Raw genomic sequence first — 18,501 nt, forward strand, 5'->3', positions numbered from 1 at the left:
GTAACGTGAGATCTGTCGCGTGCCGTTACCAGTCCGACACCGCGCGGAGACGAACTCCGCGATAACTTAAAGGAAGGGACTTAAATAAGTGAAGTTAAGACATCTGTGTAAAAAACAATAAAAAGAAAAGGACTTTATTGATAACACCACCTCCTGACTTGTCACATCCTGTTGGCTCCGAAGGACGGACCCCGTGCACCGGCCACGGTGCAACATCGATATAAACTGATTTTGTAATGCTGTTTAACGTTGAATCAACTCGTTCTTCACATTTATAATTTGGATCAGTTAATAAGGTGGTATCTGAAATTATATGTGAACCATATTCGGTTGATCTTTCAATAATGCCGTTGCAATCGTTGCATTTGTTTAAACGGTTGTTACAAGTAAACGTCATATCGTTAATAGCTTCTTGCACAGTACCTAGACCTTTCTCGATTAGCATACCAACATTAATATGTAATGTTGGAAAGTGTCTCGATTTATAATTATGACACATGTTGCAAGTTTCAGTTCGCGTTACACTTGGCATTTCATAAAAAAAATAAGATGTCAATAAGATGGATAACATTACAATTGGCATTTACAATCATCATCTGTCTTGTACTAGATTTTTTAAATATATGTATATCTGTAAGAATGTTCGCCCGGTTCGACGTAATCTGCTGCACAAAGTTTTCCTCTATTAATAATGTTTACTGTTAACTGAACTAGGGAATAATTAAGATATTGAAGATCTTCTCGGTACCGATTGTCTTTTTTAAATCCGTGCATAATTAGTTGTAAAATAGAATCAAAGGCACATGTTTCTTTCACAACAACAATTCCATCTTTCATTCGTACGGTCTCACAAAGACTGCCATTTTTTAAAATAGGTATATCAATCGCTTTATGTGATGGAATGTAATCCTAATCTGGACAAGGATCTAAATAATTTGGCTTTTTTTCTTTTTTCTTTTTGCATCACCTAGACCACGCCAATTTTCACATTCATTAAAAGACTGGACTATTGTTGATGCATTTGAAATGTCAGTTAGGGTTGCATTTTTGTTTTTATTCTCATATTTTTCATTAGTATCATAATTTTTATTGTCATATTCTTTAATAACGTCGTTAACGTTTTCCAGGGGTTTTAATTTTGTAATAGGCCATACTGTCGATGCTTCTTTGACACGTCCATCTATATAATCTAAATGTTGTATTACAAACTTGTCAGCTCTCAATGGAAGATTATTTTGAAAAACTCGATGTTTAATATTTTTGAACTCGGATTCAACACTGAATGACGTTGCAATCGTAAAACCAATCTTACAAAACGGTATCAATATACCTGTTCAAAGAGGTAAATAATGTATTAGTTTTCTTACTCTTTGTACAAGATTAATGTTGTAAAAAGTATTTACAACATCTCCTTCGTTACATTTTGTTGCAATTGAAGAAGCCGTTTCATAAATGTCTGTGCTCCATTGAAGCCACCCAGTATTAAAAGTGTTTATTTCAAGTTTAGTTGTATCTGTAGTAATGATTTCTGTTTCAATTATTTCCAAAAATAAACCTTTAATAATATTATTTATGTAATCGTATCTTGTCTGTGATTCTAACTTTTGTTCGAGCAAAGTACCCATATTTGGACTCAAAGCTACAATTATTATAGACTCCAATAAGTGTTCTAAATTGTGTAAAGTCTCCATTTTGTAGGCTTGACAAATGGCTCTAATATAAAATTGACGTGCTTTAGGTGATGGATGTTGTTTTAAGCAATCCAATCTGCATATTAACGCTACTAAATGACTTACATCTAATTTAATAAATGTTGGAAGAACTATTTGTAATTTTTGCATCACAAGATCGTAACAAGTCTACAAGTAATCACGTAAATCACATTTTGCAAATGCAATGGAAATTGATGTTAGCAGCGCATGACTGAAATCACATACAACCATTCGAGGTATAGGTACTTTACTACTTATGATTTTTAAAAGCCATGTCGTAATTGTTACCGCGTCTTGAGCGGCAGATAACATTTGAAATACGGGTACACCTACACCTACATATGGGACACTCATACATTGATATAGAAATATGTGACTTGATTTTGAACACTCAAACTTAATTTTTTTGGCTACTAAGCCGGTTGCGTCAATGGTCATAAATGATTGCACATTATTCTTATAATGTAACTTATATAATAACTTTTGCTCTTTGGTCCAATAATGACAAACAAACGGAGATGCGCTAATGTTATGAATAGAACCTACGTGTGTAGTATCTTTAGCATTAATAAGATTATTAATAGATTTTGAGCCAGTAAGTCTTAGACGTTTGTTCAGGATCGATTTAGGCAGTGAAAATGAAATAAGGTTTAAAGTAAAGTAGCACTTTTTATCAACAAAAAAACAAACTATAACAATTTATTAATACACAGTTTGAATACATAGTTTTGAGTACTGTCGCGCGGACGGTCACTCAAATTCAGAATAGCGATGGCACGCTGCTGCTCTAACTTATTTATTAGCGTTAGCACGCTTTAAAGTCAATTCTTGACAAATTCGCGAACACTCGCGAGTACACAACGCGATTGTACGTGTAAAAACTACAGTTATCAAGCGTCGGCGCGCGAAAGATTTTGTAACAAAGACTGAAGCTTATGAGAGTTCTGTTCTCGCTGAGATTCAGAAAGCGACTGACTCCTAAGACGTCCGCCGTGCCATTCTTCCTTATCGTAAAGGACAAAGGCATAAGGTTACGGGACGTCCCGGATTCTAGAACTTTTGGATATTAAATAACTCGCTTATGCGATATGACAATTGCAAGAACTGTTTGTCAATTGTTTATCGCATTAGGTGCCAGTTTGGCCACGTCTAAGATTTCGAATCTCAAATCGTTGCAGACCGGAAAATTATTATCAAATTGCTCTTTGAATCTTAAACACGTTTATTTCTTGTCTCACTAATAATTTTTCTTAAAACAGTAGTTTTTGGAAGAACAGGAGAAGCGACATTTCCGAACTCTATTAAATCTTTTGCTTTAGTTCTTACGTACGTAATTGCATCAGTGTTAGTATCTATTAAATGATTAGCTACCAATTTTCTTGTATACCCTCTTAATTGTCTTCTCTTTACATAAACATAATTTGGATTAGGACTCCTAATGATACAATTAAATGTAACACTGTCATTTTTAGTTGGCTTTTCTGTAAGAATACAAGCAAGTTTTGCAGAACATTCATTGCAATATGCTTTAACTTTACAATATGTTGGATACTTCTTTGAACAAAATTTCACGCGTTTGAATGACCATGGGCAAGGTACACGACACTGAAACCAAATATTTTGTGCAAGGACATCGCTCCATCTGGATTGAAAAGTTACATAGTCATTATTATTACTTTAAGGCTGAATTTTTTTCCATTGTTCTTCTGTAAGTTTTATGTTAAATTTTTGAGTAATTTTTATTTCAGAAATATTAGGCTGAAAAGAACAATCGTGATTAAAAGTGAATAGATCTATATATCCAAAATTAATTAATATTGAACCGTATATACCATGTCTGTTATTTTTAATAATAACATATATATGTTTTGGACTTGGATTGCCACCCATAGCTGTAGAAATGTTTTTAAATATTTGATTTGATGGAGGTAAGACTTCACCGTTATCAGTAATTGCTTTATACTCCTCGCTTTTCAAAATATCTTTCAAATTTTCTAAATCATACATTTTGTGAATCAATTTATTCCTTTTCGATATAAGTTAATTAAATTAAAAATTGCAGTTGTCTAAATTTATAATTTACATTTACAGAAGAGTATTAAAAAAGTGTTACATTTAAATATATCTTTAATCACGCAATATTCAAATGTCACATATTCTTATTTCAATGTTAAGAATTAAATAACAAGAAACATATCCACATTTTCAAACATTGCACTTACAATACATGAACATGAAAGAATGGCAGAAATATGACATTTCCACTGATTTTCATGGAAAGTATGAGCCAGCAAAAACACTTTTGCTTACGTGTAATTAAAAATCACGGTCTGGTTGTCTAATTAATCTTCTATACTTCTTTTCAACAATGGTCTTCAACATGGCGAGGAACGTAGTGCTCGAAAAAATTACAATTTCGATGTTTATGATCCCATGAAATTTGTCTCGGAATTCGTTAACAACGTACTGTTTGTCCACAACGTCATAAGACATTTAAAAAAATTCTGAAAGTGAAAAAAAATTAATTGCACAATATACAATGACTAATGATACAACTTGTTATAACAAATACAAATAATAAAACAGAAAAGAAATAAAATAAATATTACTCATATTAAGACTTACCTCTATTACTCTTACACGAAGCTAAATAAAATTGCTCACAGTTATATACAGAATGTCCCAGACATAACGAAAGATACTGGAAGGATAGATAGAATTGATTGAGACAAGTAAAAAAATCCCGTACCATTTTGCAAAATTCTCAACCGTTATTGATAAAAAAATTAAAATGTATAAATTGTATAGGCGTAAGAGCGACAATGATGCTGCGCGTCAGTAAGCGCGACAGGCGAATGGCTAAAAATGGCACCGTCGCCTGTCACGCTCACTCACGCGCAGCATCCTTGTCGCTCTTACGCCTATACAATTTATACATTTTAATTTTTTTTTTAATAACGGTTGAGAATTTTGCAAAATAGTATGGGACTTTTCTACTTGTCTTAATCAATTCTATCTATCCTCCCAGTATCCTTTGTTATGTCTGGGACACCCTGTATATGAAACTCTATTATCTAAAAAAAATTACATTTTTTTGATGTTATAATATACGCCATTATGTGACACGCGTTGCGAAAATAATGACAAATAACCATACCTGAATTCTTTTTTCGACACGTGTATAGCTATGTGCCTTGTCAGAATAAATTTTGTAACGCGGTAATTTTATCGGTGGAAAACTCGCCGGGAACCGGGGTACGAGTAAGAAGTGAGACGTGATTAAACGTGAAAAAGAAGTAAGCTCTACTTTATTATAAACTTAAAGATAAATGGTAACACAAAAATAAACCTGTAATACAAAAGAAATCTAATGCTAAAGTAACGCAGAAAACAACAGAAATACTCTAGTCGCTCGGTGGAACGGTACACGACCAGCCTCTATTACGCTAAGGGCCGAAGTGAAAGATCGATCAGCGCCAGGTTCCGTGGGTGACGGTACACGGCCGCAAGTCGGTGGCACGGTCCAAGGTGGGCCCCGTGTTCGGAGGGAGTTATGCGGTCGTGAGGCGGCGGCGCAGCGTGTAGTGCAAGCCCTCCGAGTCGTATCGTTCGGGCGGAACGGCGTGATCGCGGGTCGGCGACGTGGTGTGTATAATCAGTTCTCCGAATCGTGCCGTTCGGACAGGAATACGCGGTTGCGAGTCGGCGGTACGGTGTACACAGTAGGCCGCTCAGGCCGTGACGGTCGGACAGGTTTCGCGGTCGCGAGTCGGCGGCATCGGTTACAGGATAGGCCGTTCAGGCCGAGTCGGTCGAACAAGTCCCGCGGTTGCGAATCGGCGGGGCAGGGCACAGGGTAGGCCGTTCGGGCCGTGGCGGTCGTACAATCTCCGCGATCGCGAGTCAACGGCGCAGAGTACAGGGTGAGCCGTTCGGACTGTGGCGAGGGAAGTCCGAGAGCGCCCGGACGAAGGAAGGCTCGGGAGCGCCCGAGTCCCGGAGACAGCGGTATAGAAGGCCGGGTGAGCCCGGTCGAGGACAGGCTCGGGAGCGCCCGAGTCCTGGAGGTAGCGGTATCGAAGGCCGGGTGAGCCCGGTCGAGGACAGGCTTGGGAGCGCCCGAGTCCTGGAGGTAGCGGTATCGAAGGCCGGGTGAGCCCGGTCGAGGACAGGCTCGGGAGCGCCCGAGTCCTGGAGGTAGCGGTATCGAAGGCCGGGTGAGCCCGGTCGAGGACAGGCTCGGGAGCGCCCGAGTCCTGAAGGTAGCGGTATTGAAGGCCGGGTGAGCCCGGTCGAGGACAGGCTCGGGAGCGCCCAAGACCTGGAGGGTCGGATGCTGGAGTGCTCTCCAGCGAGGAAAAGGTACCTCGTCTGCGTACGAGGCAGCTTATATACCCGTGGGCCCGAGAGTGGGGGACCTCCCACTCCCGAGCGGTCGGTGGCGGTGCGCGGTGTGGGCGGTTGGGCGGCCCATGTTACGCGTTACGGTGATCCGCGCTACGCGCCGCGGGCGGCTGGTCGGCCCGCGTGACTTTATTCTTTGGTCGGGACCGCGCAATATCTCGGGCGAAACGATGGTGGTCGCGGCGCGGGGTCTGAGTTTATAGATTTAGTGGCTTAGGGCCACAATTTCTTTGCGCTCAGTTGAGCGCTATTGCAATTAACGGTACGACTAGAATGCACAATCGTTTAACAACGACACGATGCTAATAGAAAGTAATTCAGCTCTTGTTGAACAAAAGACAAACGATGAACTATCGTCAGTTAAAAATCGGTAACCGCAAGAAGTCAAAATAGGTGGTGGGGGACACAGGAGCGATGATGGTAAAAGAAAACCTTAGGTCTGTTTGTACGTCCGAACTCTGGGCATTAATCGCGGCTTCCATTGGCTGAGCAAACCAAGCAAGCAAGTAAACGCATTTACGAACAAACCGAAAGAAGCACGCACGTGCTTCCGTGTACATTCTTCGAATACCAAATTAACTAACGTGCATGGATCTTTCTGCAAAGTCTAATATCTCGCGATCTAGTCATCGGATCGCGTTTTGTTATTAACATTTTCTTTTTAATTTTTAAGGCGCTTTCAGAATCCGTCGCGGGAACTATTGGTACTCTTATATTTCTTTTCGTGTAACAATCGAGCGGTTACGCGCGCGGCGTAATTGCAAAGTTGAATAATTGGGCTTTTAATGGAGATATTTAAAAAAAAATTATGGAGTACTCCTCGTATTGAGTAGTTCTATCGATGTGATCGATCAGAACTATTTTTGAAAAAAAAAAATTTTTTATTTAAAAAATAAAAATTGAAAAATAAAAAAAATTTTTTTTTATTAAAGTACTCCTATTTACGTCTAAATAAAAATATTTAACTCCTTAGAACTATTTTTGGACGAAAAAAGTAAAAGAAAGTGTGAAGTTAGCCCCCGTTTTTCAAATTGCGATATCTCGGTCAATTCGCCGAAACTTTTTTTGCAATTTTAAAGTACTCCTACTCATATAAAAAGGAACCTGGAACTCTAATTGGAACTATCGAATTCGAAAGTACGGGGCCTAACTTCACACTCCCAATATAGTCATTTATACCGATCATAATATCATAAATACCTGTCATATTTTTGAAAATTTTAAGTTAATAATTTTTTAACGAGGAGGGGGCGACCTTTAAAAAGTGGTCAAAATCACTCAGAAAAGTGACTTCTACAACATATGTCAAGGTCATCGAAATCGAAAAAAATTACCCTTTTATGCATAATTATCAATAAATTTTTTAATTTTGCAAAAAATCATATATTTTGATATTCAATGATTGAAAATAATCCGGTGTATCAATTTTTACAATTTTTATCTCAAAATAAAAAAAAATTTTTTTAAAATTCAGTTTTTAAACTTCGCAAGAATGCATATATTTTGATATTTATCAATCAAAAATACTTTAGTGTGTCAATTTTTATAATTTTTATCTTAAAATTAAAAAAAAACTTAAAGAGAATACAAAAAAATTAAATTTTTTAATTTTGCAAAAATGCATATATTTTGATATTTAACTTTTGGGAGATGCTAAGGATCGCGAGTGCATAACTTCTAGCATCCCCCGGCGCCGACACACCCGTTGGACTAGGTGGGTCCCCCGCACCGCCTCCATTTAATTTGGAGGCGGGGTCCACCAAATTATTTTTATTATGGCGGACCGGCCTTCTCTCGAAGCTTAACTCTAAACTCTTCTTAAATTGTGGAAAACGGGTGGAATTTACCCCTATACTTCCGTTTTCCACAAATTCCGCTCAACGGGAAAGGAACTTAAGATATGTCCCTTCCCCGAAACCGTTACTTTGGTGTCGATAGCGTCGACACTTGAGTAGAGACGAACGAGTCAGTGGCAGACGGAGTTTCCGTTCTGCCAAGTCGCCCGTCTCTTACATTGGGGCGAGTGCTTCCTCCTCGACCAAGTTGTCTTGGTCTATTACTGGCACCCCGCTGGACAGGAGTTAAGTTCTCCCGCCCACCGACGGGCTGCTTTTGCTTAACTCTTTCGGTCTCCTACTTCTTCCGCATTACACACATGCAGAAGAATGAGAAGGCCTCCCACGTCTTTTTACTTTCCAGAATGGTCGGGATCACGGACGTTATCGCGAGGTTCCGGCCAATAGTCTGCATCAACTCTCCCCTTTCAACCGCCCAAGTATCACACTCAGCTAAAGTGTGCTGGGCAGTGTCCTGGGGGGAGGGTATATTGCACAGTGGTAACACGCCCCGTGCGGGTCCCTCCCAATGCGACACAGGTACGCGGTAAAACATCTGTGTCCAGATATTACCTGCGTCACATGGAAGGAGAGCCCTCTGCCCCAGCGACGTCCGAGCCACTGAGGCAACACGGAGCGCATACCATCGATGACTCGCCGACCCATTATATTAGGGTCGGCGAGTCTTTTCTCCCATTTAACTATAGACTCCTTCCTATGAAGGAGTCTAATTCTTTTTTTTGTTGCGGGGAGTGATTTCTCTCCCCGCATCTTTAATCGCTCGTAGCCGGCGGTACGTGCTCTGGTGCTCGAGGGCCGTAATATCTACGGGAACCAACCTGGCAAACACATTTGCCGCCACTCTTGCTACGGTCCGGTACGCCCTCGCCACCCTAACGGCCATGGGATGGAAGGCAGCCTCTAACGCTGCCCTTCTTCTTTTATTGGTCGCCAGTGCGCCAGCCCAAAGAGGATCAGATAGAGTGGAAGCTGACCGTGTTCGCGATTTACGCCATTTAGCAGTTCGGAGACACACTACGTGCGATCCCTCTTTCTCTCACAAGTTTTGTTTTCTCACTCTATAAAATATCTTGATGTATCCTAGCAACCTAAATAAAATAATTCAACAATGACCCTTCGGTGCTGTGTAAAAAATTGTAAAAAAAATAATAAAATTAATAAAGATGTATCTTTCTTTCAACAGCCGACAAATTGTAAATTGTAAGTAAAAAATATTCTTGAATAAATTATAATTAAATTAACATTATTAAACCATAGAAATTATTGAATCTCTTTTTGATGTCTCCTTTATTTTATTTTAATTAAAAAATTTGTTGTTGTTGGTAAGTAAAAACATAAATTTATTACTTTAAAGATAGAGCGCTACGATTCTCTGCTTTATATTGTTACGCCGAGAACGGGTTGGCAAACGTCTCCGCGTTCGCGTCTTTCACACTCACACACTCACACTTGCGGCGCTTGAGCTCCGCGAAAGAAAGAAAGACGTTTTATAAAAATGAACAAGAACGATTTAATAACAGAGCATGCAAGCGATACAACGTCTGCACCGATTCGAGACACGGGCAGAACTGTCATTTCTTAACCATAAATAATAATCCTCGTTCCCCTGGCAACGGGGAACCGAAACCTCGGAGCGAGCCGGCAGCTTCATGCTGCTCCGTATACCGGGCGTAACACTGCCCCCCCCCTCTCCACCAGATTGTGGCCACAACAATCAGGGGGGGGCTTCCGTGGCTTCCTGTTCCATCTTGGACTCCTGTCCAAGTTCTCAAACACCACGAAACGACGCGAAGATTCTCCCTCAGCGCGAAGATGCTTCCGTCATTGCCTCTCAGCTCGCTCCCGCTGCTCCTCTTCTCGAAATCAAAATCTTCAAACAAGGGGGGGGGGCATAACTTTCTGTGGACCCTCCGACTCAAGGTCTCCCCAAGTTTTTGTTCCGGCATTAGTTCTTCTTCCCATGGAAAACCACAGATCAAAAACCATAAGAAGAACAGTCTTCTTAAACGGAAAGTCTTCCTTCATCTCGAAATGGGGCGGAACGCGTCTCTCCCGAAGAAAATTCTCCTTCCTTCCCGTCTAGTTAAACTCCTCCTCAAAAGAAAAAAAAGAAGAAAAGCAGTATCTAAAAATCAATTTTCCCCAAAAAAAAACAAACACGGCCCCCAAAACCATTTAATTTTTCCTTTCAAAATACGGAGCCAACCTATCCGCATGAACGACTTTCTTCCTATGCTTAGGCGACTTCTGAATACAGAATACCACCTCCCCTAACTTCTTTAAAATCAAGTAAGGTCCTTCCCAATTACTTTGTAATTTAAGAGCCCTACCTCTAACTCTACAAGGATTAAAAAACCAAACCTTCTGTCCCTCTCGGAATAAAATATCCCTAACATTCCTGTCATAAAATGCCTTTACACGAGAGGACTTAACCGTCATTTTCTTTCTGACTTGAGAATGGATTTCATCAAGCCTTTGTCTTAAACCTCTAACAAACTCTCCTCGAGAAGCTGAAAACTGAGAAGATTGAGGAGGCATTCCCCGCGTTAAATCTAACGGTAACCTTAAATCCCTGCCAAAACAAAGCTCCGCCGGAGAAACCTCAGTAACCTCATGCTTCGAAGACCTATAAGCTAACAAAAACATTGAAATCCAACGATCCCAATCTTTTTGATTTTCTGAAACAAATATTGAAAGATATTCCAAAACTGTACGATGCTGTCGCTCCACCTGCCCATCCGATTGTGGATGTAAAGCAGTAGTCCTAGTTTTTCTAACCCCCAAAAGATTCAACAACTCTTTCAAAAGACCGGACTTAGAATTTCGTCCCTGATCCGTATGTATTTCCTCAGGAACTCCAAATCTTGAAATAATTTCTCTAACAAAAACCTCAGCTACCGTTCTTGCCCTAATATTCCTCACCGGAAATGCTTCCACCCATTTAGAAAAACAATCAACAATTACCAAAACAAACCTATTTCCAGAAGAAGATATAGGAAAAGGACCAAGAACGTCCATCTGTAATCTCTGAAACGGAGATCCAACATTGTAAATTTGCAAAGGAGATTTTCCTTTGCCGGAAGGTCCCTTCTTTGAACAACAAACCGAACACGAACGACACCAATCTTTTACATCTTGTTTACAAGAAACCCAATAAAAACGCTTCCGAATTCTATCTAGAGTCTTATTGATCCCAAAGTGCCCAACCGAAGGAAAATCATGGGCATCAGCCAGAACCTCTTTAATCCGTTTACGAGGAACCACTAACTGAAACAGCACCTTCCTCAAATTCGGAGCTATCCACTTCTTATAAAGAACTCTGTTCTCTAAAACAAGAGAATCCCAATATGAATTAAGAACTCTTCCCGTTGTATCTAAAGAAGAAAATCTCGAACGGAAAAGACGTTCCCCAGACTCCTTCGCCTGCATTAAAACATTCAGACTCGGATCTTCCCGCTGATCCTTTTTCCAAAGATCTAATTCTTCTACTTGGAAGACTATTCGAGCCACAGTCTCACCTCCCTCGGAAAGACTTTTTTGCTCAACCTTAAAACAATACCGACAGTTTTCCGCTTCACAAAGCCGTCTCGATAAACCATCAGCATTCCCGTGAGAAGTCCCCTTCCTGTAAGCAATTTCGAACTGAAATTGTTGTAACTTTTCTACCCAGCGAGCTAACTGACCCTAGAGTTCCTTAAAAGACAAGAGCCACCTTAAAGAAATATGATCAGTACGAATTAAAAATTTCCCTCCTAAAAGAAAATGACGAAAAGATTTGACTGCATCAACGATGGCTAAAAGCTCGCGTCGAGTAACACGATAGTTCCTTTCAGACTTTGATAAAACCCGACTGAAATACGCTATAACTTTCTCCTCATCCCCTTGCTTCTGTGAAAGAACAGCCCCGATTCCTATTCCAAAAGCGTCAGTATCTAAAATAAACTGACCTTCCTCCTTCGGGAACGCTAACACTGGAGGAGAAGTTAAGGCCCGCTTCAAGGATTCAAAAGCCTTTTGACAATCATCCGTCCTGTTGCGTCGAAAAATTAAAGCGTGAAACTACACACAATGCGGCGTCAGAATATAAATTAAAAGCGTACATAAAAACGCGGTCGTGCACGGCTTAGATAATAAGAAAGACGAAAAAAGGAAACACAAAGGAGATACCACTCAATACTCATTGAATTAGCGGAACAATACCGAGCGTAGACAAAGTAAGTCGTAAATTACGGCGACGCGACAGTTCCGGAAGGGATTATTTCGATGACGTCTCCGGATGTCTCGGGCGGTTCCGATAAGCAGGAACCAATCACAACGCGTTGCTATGCCAAATATAATGATTTGAAAGACCAATCAGAGAACTTTTTCGATCTTACTTAAAATGCTTTCTCGAGTCGAGTCAGTCAGAGTTAGATCTTGCTAAGATTCGGACGCACGGAAAGAGTATCTTGAGTAGTATCTCCTTTCTTCACGGCTCGATTTGTGTCTAACACGGCGTTGTCGTGAATACGCATCGCGTGAATTCGCGAGTTGCGAGCGATCGCTCGATTTGGTGTGACAGTCTCGGCGTTGTCTTTGAGTAAGACTCGATTTGAGATCTGGTCATATCCGGCGTTGCGATACGCATTTGTATAACCAGTCGCAGTGTGTATGAATTTCCGAGACGAACTGTAAAGTCGTCATCAGTGACGTGGTGGAAAAATAAAACATTTTTTAAAACATTACATCAAGAATAATTTATGTATCAAACCACGATGTAAAAATTAAACCTTTTGCATCGACCTACGAAACATTTTGGTGCCTCCTGTGAGGTCGATTTGCGATCGGTTTACGAGACAGTGATTGACACGAGTGTGGAGAACTGTACGTATTACACTCTTTAGCAGCAATTGACTGCTACCACCAGGACGGATCGGCAAAGAAAGAAATCTGCGGACGCGGGATCCACGAGTCGCCATAGCCGACGGACGTCAAACGATACTCGCAAGGGAACATTCTTCAGGGCTATTTAAGGACTGTACAATCTCAAACTTCTCTCAGGACAGTATTCTGAATCCGTTAACTTAATTAGTTTATCATTTCTTTTATTTTTAAAATGGCCGAAAAAAGTAAATTCATCCTGCAAAAAAGAACGTCTTTGAAAACACAAATAACGACGTTAACGAATCTTTTTACGAAGGGATCGCTCGACAATGTCACACTAAAACTGCGTTTAAATCGGTTAACCGTTTTGTACAATGCTTATGAAGAATATAACGATGAGCTTGCTTTAATTGATCCCAATGACGCGCATGAGGCAGAGTTCAAAAATATCCAAGAACGATTCTACGAAATCGCGGGCAGAATTGAAACTCAACTGAGTTCAGTGAATTCTATCGGTACGATTACAAGCAGCGCGAGTAGTCATTCACCTGAAATAAATCCGTCTCCTATATCGTCACATAAACGCCGGATTAAATTGCCTGAAGCTCCGCTTCCGGTTTTCGATGGCAAATACGAAAATTGGCTGTCATATAAAAACGAGTTCCACAATATGATCGGTTCTCAAAATGATTTATCAGAAATTGACAAATTACATTATTTAAAATCATCGTTAACCGGAGAAGCTAAAAGTAAATTAAGTATGCTATCAATTGACGGGATGAATTACGCGAAGGCTTGGAACATACTCGAAAAGGCATATGAGGTAAAACGGGTTCTAATTTCACGACACTTATCTATGATATTAAATTTGCCGAATTTAGAAAAGGAGACGAGTGGTTTATCTAAATTGGCCGACGATGCGCAGCAGCATATCGCGTCTTTAACTGCATTAAACATCACGGTCGGACCGGAGATAATTGTTCACATTATAGAAAGTAAGCTGCCAAAACATACAATAGATAAATGGGAGGCTACTTTAGAGCGTGACGAAGTGCCTACTCTCGATAAAATGTATGAATTCCTGTATAAGACAGCGGTCTCTGCCTCAAAACGCGAACGTTCTAAACCAACGGAAAATGATCGCCATAAGTTTGAACCTCCAAATAAACGAAAGCGCTTTTCTTCAGCAAATCAGACATTCGTAGTAAGCGAAGTGCCTAATTGCATGGCTTGCAAAATCAAAAAACATCCGCTGTACCGATGCGATACATTTAGAACAATGCCGATACAAGGTCGTCGAGACGTTGTAAAAAATGCGAAGGTTTGTTACGTTTGCTTGCGCTCACATCGTCCTAATGCATGTAAATTTACGAGTTGCCCCATTTGCCAAAAACGTCATAACGTGCTTCTGCATCCCGAGAATCCTAAGATCAACGATCAATCCGAGACAAAGCCATCCGTTATAGTTAAAAAAGATTGACTATATGAACGGTCCGACGAAATGGTAACGAGTCTTTCGGTTACGACACGCGCCTGTTCGCCACATCTATTAGCTAGCGCAATGGTTTACATCTACAATGATAAAAATAAAAAATCAATAAAATGCCGGGCGCTCCTCGATACATGCGCCACTGCCAACTTCATTACGGAATCCATGATAAAACAATTAGGCATACGTTCAGTCGGTCAAAGATTAGCGATTAACACCATTAATTCAACGGGCACTATATCCAAAGGTATCGTTCAAATAGTTATTCGATCTACGCACGATAATTTCTCGAAGGAATTGACATGCTTTACACTCCCGAGCATTACAGAATGTACTCCTTCCGAAGTTTTTCAGCGCGAAACTATAAAAATACCCGCCAACGTGAAACTTGCTGATCCCGAATTCCACGTACCACGCCCAGTAGATTTATTAATTGGCGCCGGGGCCACATTGTCGTTATTTTCAATCGGACAAATCAATCTGTCACGAGGGGGTCGCGATTTGTATCTACAGAAAACACGCTTTGGCTGGATAGTTACGGGCGAAACTTCCGTCGATGCGAAACAAGATTCTCTATCGTGTTATTTCATAAATTTGGAAAAACAGATAGCCAAATTTTGGACTATCGAGGAGCTCAATACCTCTAAACCAAAATCTAATGAAGAAAAAGATTGTGAGGAATTTTATAGGCAAACCGTGTCGCGAGATTCAGATGGACGATATATAGTTAGACTTCCATTTCGCAATTCAAACAATTTGCTCGGCGAATCGCGATCGGCCGCCCTAAAACGATTATTTTGTTTAGAACGGAGACTCAACGCAAATATAGCTTTAAAGTCAGAATATACGCGTATTATTGACGAATACAAGGCTTTAGGACACATGACGCTAGATCAAGATCCAGAATCCGACGGATACTATATGCCTCACCACGCGGTGGCCAAAGAAACTAGTCACACTACCAAAGTTCGGGTAGTATTCGATGCATCGGCTAAAACCGACAATGGCCTTTCATTAAATGACCTTTTAATGGTTGGTCCAACTATTCAGGAAAAACTATTTTCGCACTTAATTAGATTCAGGACCTACGTTTATGTAATTTCGTCTGACATTGAGAAGATGTACCGACAGATTGTATTAGATAAAAGAGACCGTCGTTTTCAAAGAATTCTCTGGCGTGAAAATTGAAGAAGTAAAGACTTTCCACTTAAACACTCTGACGTTTGGAGTTTCATCGTCACCGTTTTTTGCTATCCGTACGATGCACCAACTCGCGAACGATGAATCTCACACATTTCCAAGAGCGGCAGAAATCATAAAAAATCATATGTATGTGGATGATCTTTTGTCAGGTGCAGATACTATCGAGGACGCGCGCGCTATCCGAGATGAAATAATTGAATTATTAAACAAGGGAAGTTTTTCTATAAGGCAATGGGCGTCAAATAATTTACGAATAATTAATGATTTATCCATCGAAGCGGTACATAAAAATTTAACATTAGACTCCGATCGTTCGTTAAAAACATTAGGCGTGTCTTGGAACACCTCCGACGATAAAATTTATTATTCGGCACATCCAATTAAAATTGACAACACAATAACCAAGCGCAAGATACTATCACAGATAGCGCAAATATTTGACCCGATCGGATTACTGGGTCCGATTGTGCTCTACGCTAAGAAATTGATGCAAGATGTGTGGCGGACAGGTGTGCACTGGGACGAGTCTGTCCCACAAAGTATTCATACAATATGGTCGGAATTTACTAAACAATTAGAAAACATGAGGCGTGTCTCATTTGATCGGAGAATATTAATTGATGAATACCAAGATATACAATTTCACGGATTCTGCGATGCAAGTAACGTCGGTTACGGCGCATGCATTTATATACGGTCCGTCGGAAAAAACGGGAACATTATGAGCAATCTGGTGTGCTCAAAATCGCGTGTCGCGCCACTAAAAACGATTTCTATTCCGCGTTTAGAATTATGCGGTGCGTTGCTACTGACACAATTATACGCTGAAATAGCCAAAATAATGCCAGTACTTCCTAGTAAAATCATTTTCTGGTCCGATTCAACTATCGCATTACATTGGATCAAAACGGCACCGTATTTGTTAAAAACGTACGTCGCGAATCGCGTCGCGGCGATATCGGAAATCTCAGGATCGGTAGAATGGCGGCATATTCGGTCTGAAGATAATCCGGCAGATGCGGTCTCGAGAGGACAACTACCATTCGATTTCATTCAAAATAAAAAATGGAAAACGGGACCTGATTGGCTGACAAAAAACGAAACGCACTGGTATCACGGGAGTTTACAAAAAATCGAAATATCAGAATTACGACCGAACACTTGTTTAGTGATAACGTTGAACGAACCCTCCATATTTAAAAATTATTCTTTATTTCAAAAATTATGTAGAATTATTGCATACTGCTTTCGGTTAAAAAATGCTCGCAAGTACATTGGTCCTTTATGCGCAGAGGAACTAAAAATAGCAGAACTTCGAGTAATTAAAATATTACAACAATTATATTTTTCGGAAGACATTAAAAAACTAAAGGATGCACGTTCTGCGTATAGTGGGAAACTCGTGAATTTAAATCCTTTCCTAGATAACGACGACATATTACGCGTCGGCGGACGGTTACGAATGTCTAACTTAACGTATACACAAAAGCATCCGATTATAATTCCAAGCCGACATCACTTAACTGATAAAATAATCCGGGAAATCCACGAAAAACACTTTCACGCGGGTATTCAGACAACTCTGCATATATTGCGCCGTAATTTCTGGATTCTCGACGGGCGAAATCAGGTCCGAAAGGTTATCCGAAGTTGCATGAAGTGCTATCGTTTTATCGCAAAACCTGTAGATTATGTGATGGGAGACCTTCCGCCTACACGCGTTCGCGAAGCAATCCCATTCACAAATACGGGCATTGATTATTGCGGACCTTTTTTCATTAAGGAAAAGAAATACCGGAACCGAATTAAACTTAAGATATATGTATGCGTTTTCATTTGTATGACGATCAAGGCGATCCATCTGGAAGTTGTTAGCGATTTATCTTCCGCTGGTTTTTTAGCGGCGTTGCGACGTTTCGTTGCCCGACGGGGTGTGCCTGAAAAAATATATTCGGATAACGGCACGAATTTTGTTGGCGCAAGCAATGAATTAAGGGAGTTATATGCGTTATTTAATACCACAGAACATAAAGAATCCGTACTCAAATACGCGGCCGAACATCAATTAACGTGGCATTTTATACCTCCGGCCGCCCCACACTTCGGCGGGTTGTGGGAGTCAACCGTCAAGTTGTTTAAACATCATTTTAAACGGGTAGTAAGCGATTCTTTATTTACTTTTGAAGAATTTAACACATTTACGGTAGAAATTGAAGGCGTTCTAAACTCTCGACCCATTACAACGCTGTCGTCAGATCCTAACGATCCAAGTGCATTAACTCCAGCTCATTTTTTAATTGGCAAACCCATAACGTCATTGCCGGAAATTGATTTAACATCTGTTCCAGCTAATAGATTATCGATATGGCAACATATATCTAAGGTTCGCCAAGACTTTTGGGCACGCTGGAGCTTGGAGTATCTAAATGAGCTGCAAAAACGAGTCAAGTGGTGCAAGGATGGACCCAAAATCGCAGTGGGAACTGTTGTTCTCATTAAAGATAAAAATCTACCGTGTACAAGATGGTTATTGGGCAAGATTACGATTGTACATCCTGGCGAAGATGGATCTACACGAGCAGCCACTGTCAAAACAGCAAACGGCGAATTAAAAAGGACAACAAAATGTTTATGTCCTCTTCCGTTAGAAAACTAATTCATGCGTCTTTATATAATTTTATGTAATAGTATTATAAACGATTGATCGGTACCCTCTCAACGGGGGGAGAATGTTGCGTCGAAAAATTAAAGCGTGAAACTACACACAATGCGGCGTCAGAATATAAATTAAAAGCGTACATAAAAACGCGGTCGTGCACGACTTAGATAATAAGAAAGACGAAAAAAGGAAACACAAAGGAGATACCACTCAATACTCATTGAATTAGCGGAACAATACCGAGCGTAGACAAAGTAAGTCGTAAATTACGGCGACGCGACAGTTCCGGAAGGGATTATTTCGATGACGTCTCCG

The 18,501-nt window shown here is 40.3% G+C and overlaps 3 protein-coding genes across 3 annotated transcripts; all 3 read left to right on the plus strand.

The window, feature by feature from the left end:
• The first annotated feature begins 12,384 nt into the window (after positions 1 to 12,384).
• On the plus strand, positions 12,385 to 14,315 carry LOC139105312 (uncharacterized). The gene is made up of 2 exons (XM_070661325.1): positions 12,385 to 13,451; positions 13,650 to 14,315. The coding sequence occupies exons 1-2, from the start codon at positions 13,068 to 13,070 to the stop codon at positions 14,313 to 14,315; spliced, it is 1,050 nt and encodes a 349-aa protein (XP_070517426.1). The 5' UTR covers positions 12,385 to 13,067.
• An 81-nt stretch (positions 14,316 to 14,396) lies between these two features.
• On the plus strand, positions 14,397 to 15,512 carry LOC139105313 (uncharacterized). Its single transcript, XM_070661326.1, has one exon. It carries the CDS (start codon positions 14,397 to 14,399, stop codon positions 15,510 to 15,512), a length of 1,116 nt encoding a protein of 371 aa, XP_070517427.1.
• A 73-nt stretch (positions 15,513 to 15,585) lies between these two features.
• Positions 15,586 to 18,183, plus strand: LOC139105314 (uncharacterized). The gene has a single exon (XM_070661327.1). It carries the CDS (start codon positions 15,586 to 15,588, stop codon positions 18,181 to 18,183), a length of 2,598 nt encoding a protein of 865 aa, XP_070517428.1.
• The last annotated feature ends 318 nt before the right edge of the window (positions 18,184 to 18,501 follow it).

The sequence above is a fragment of the Cardiocondyla obscurior genome, linkage group LG09 (genome assembly GCF_019399895.1).
Source record: "Cardiocondyla obscurior isolate alpha-2009 linkage group LG09, Cobs3.1, whole genome shotgun sequence".
Classification (NCBI taxonomy): Eukaryota; Metazoa; Arthropoda; class Insecta; order Hymenoptera; family Formicidae; genus Cardiocondyla; species Cardiocondyla obscurior.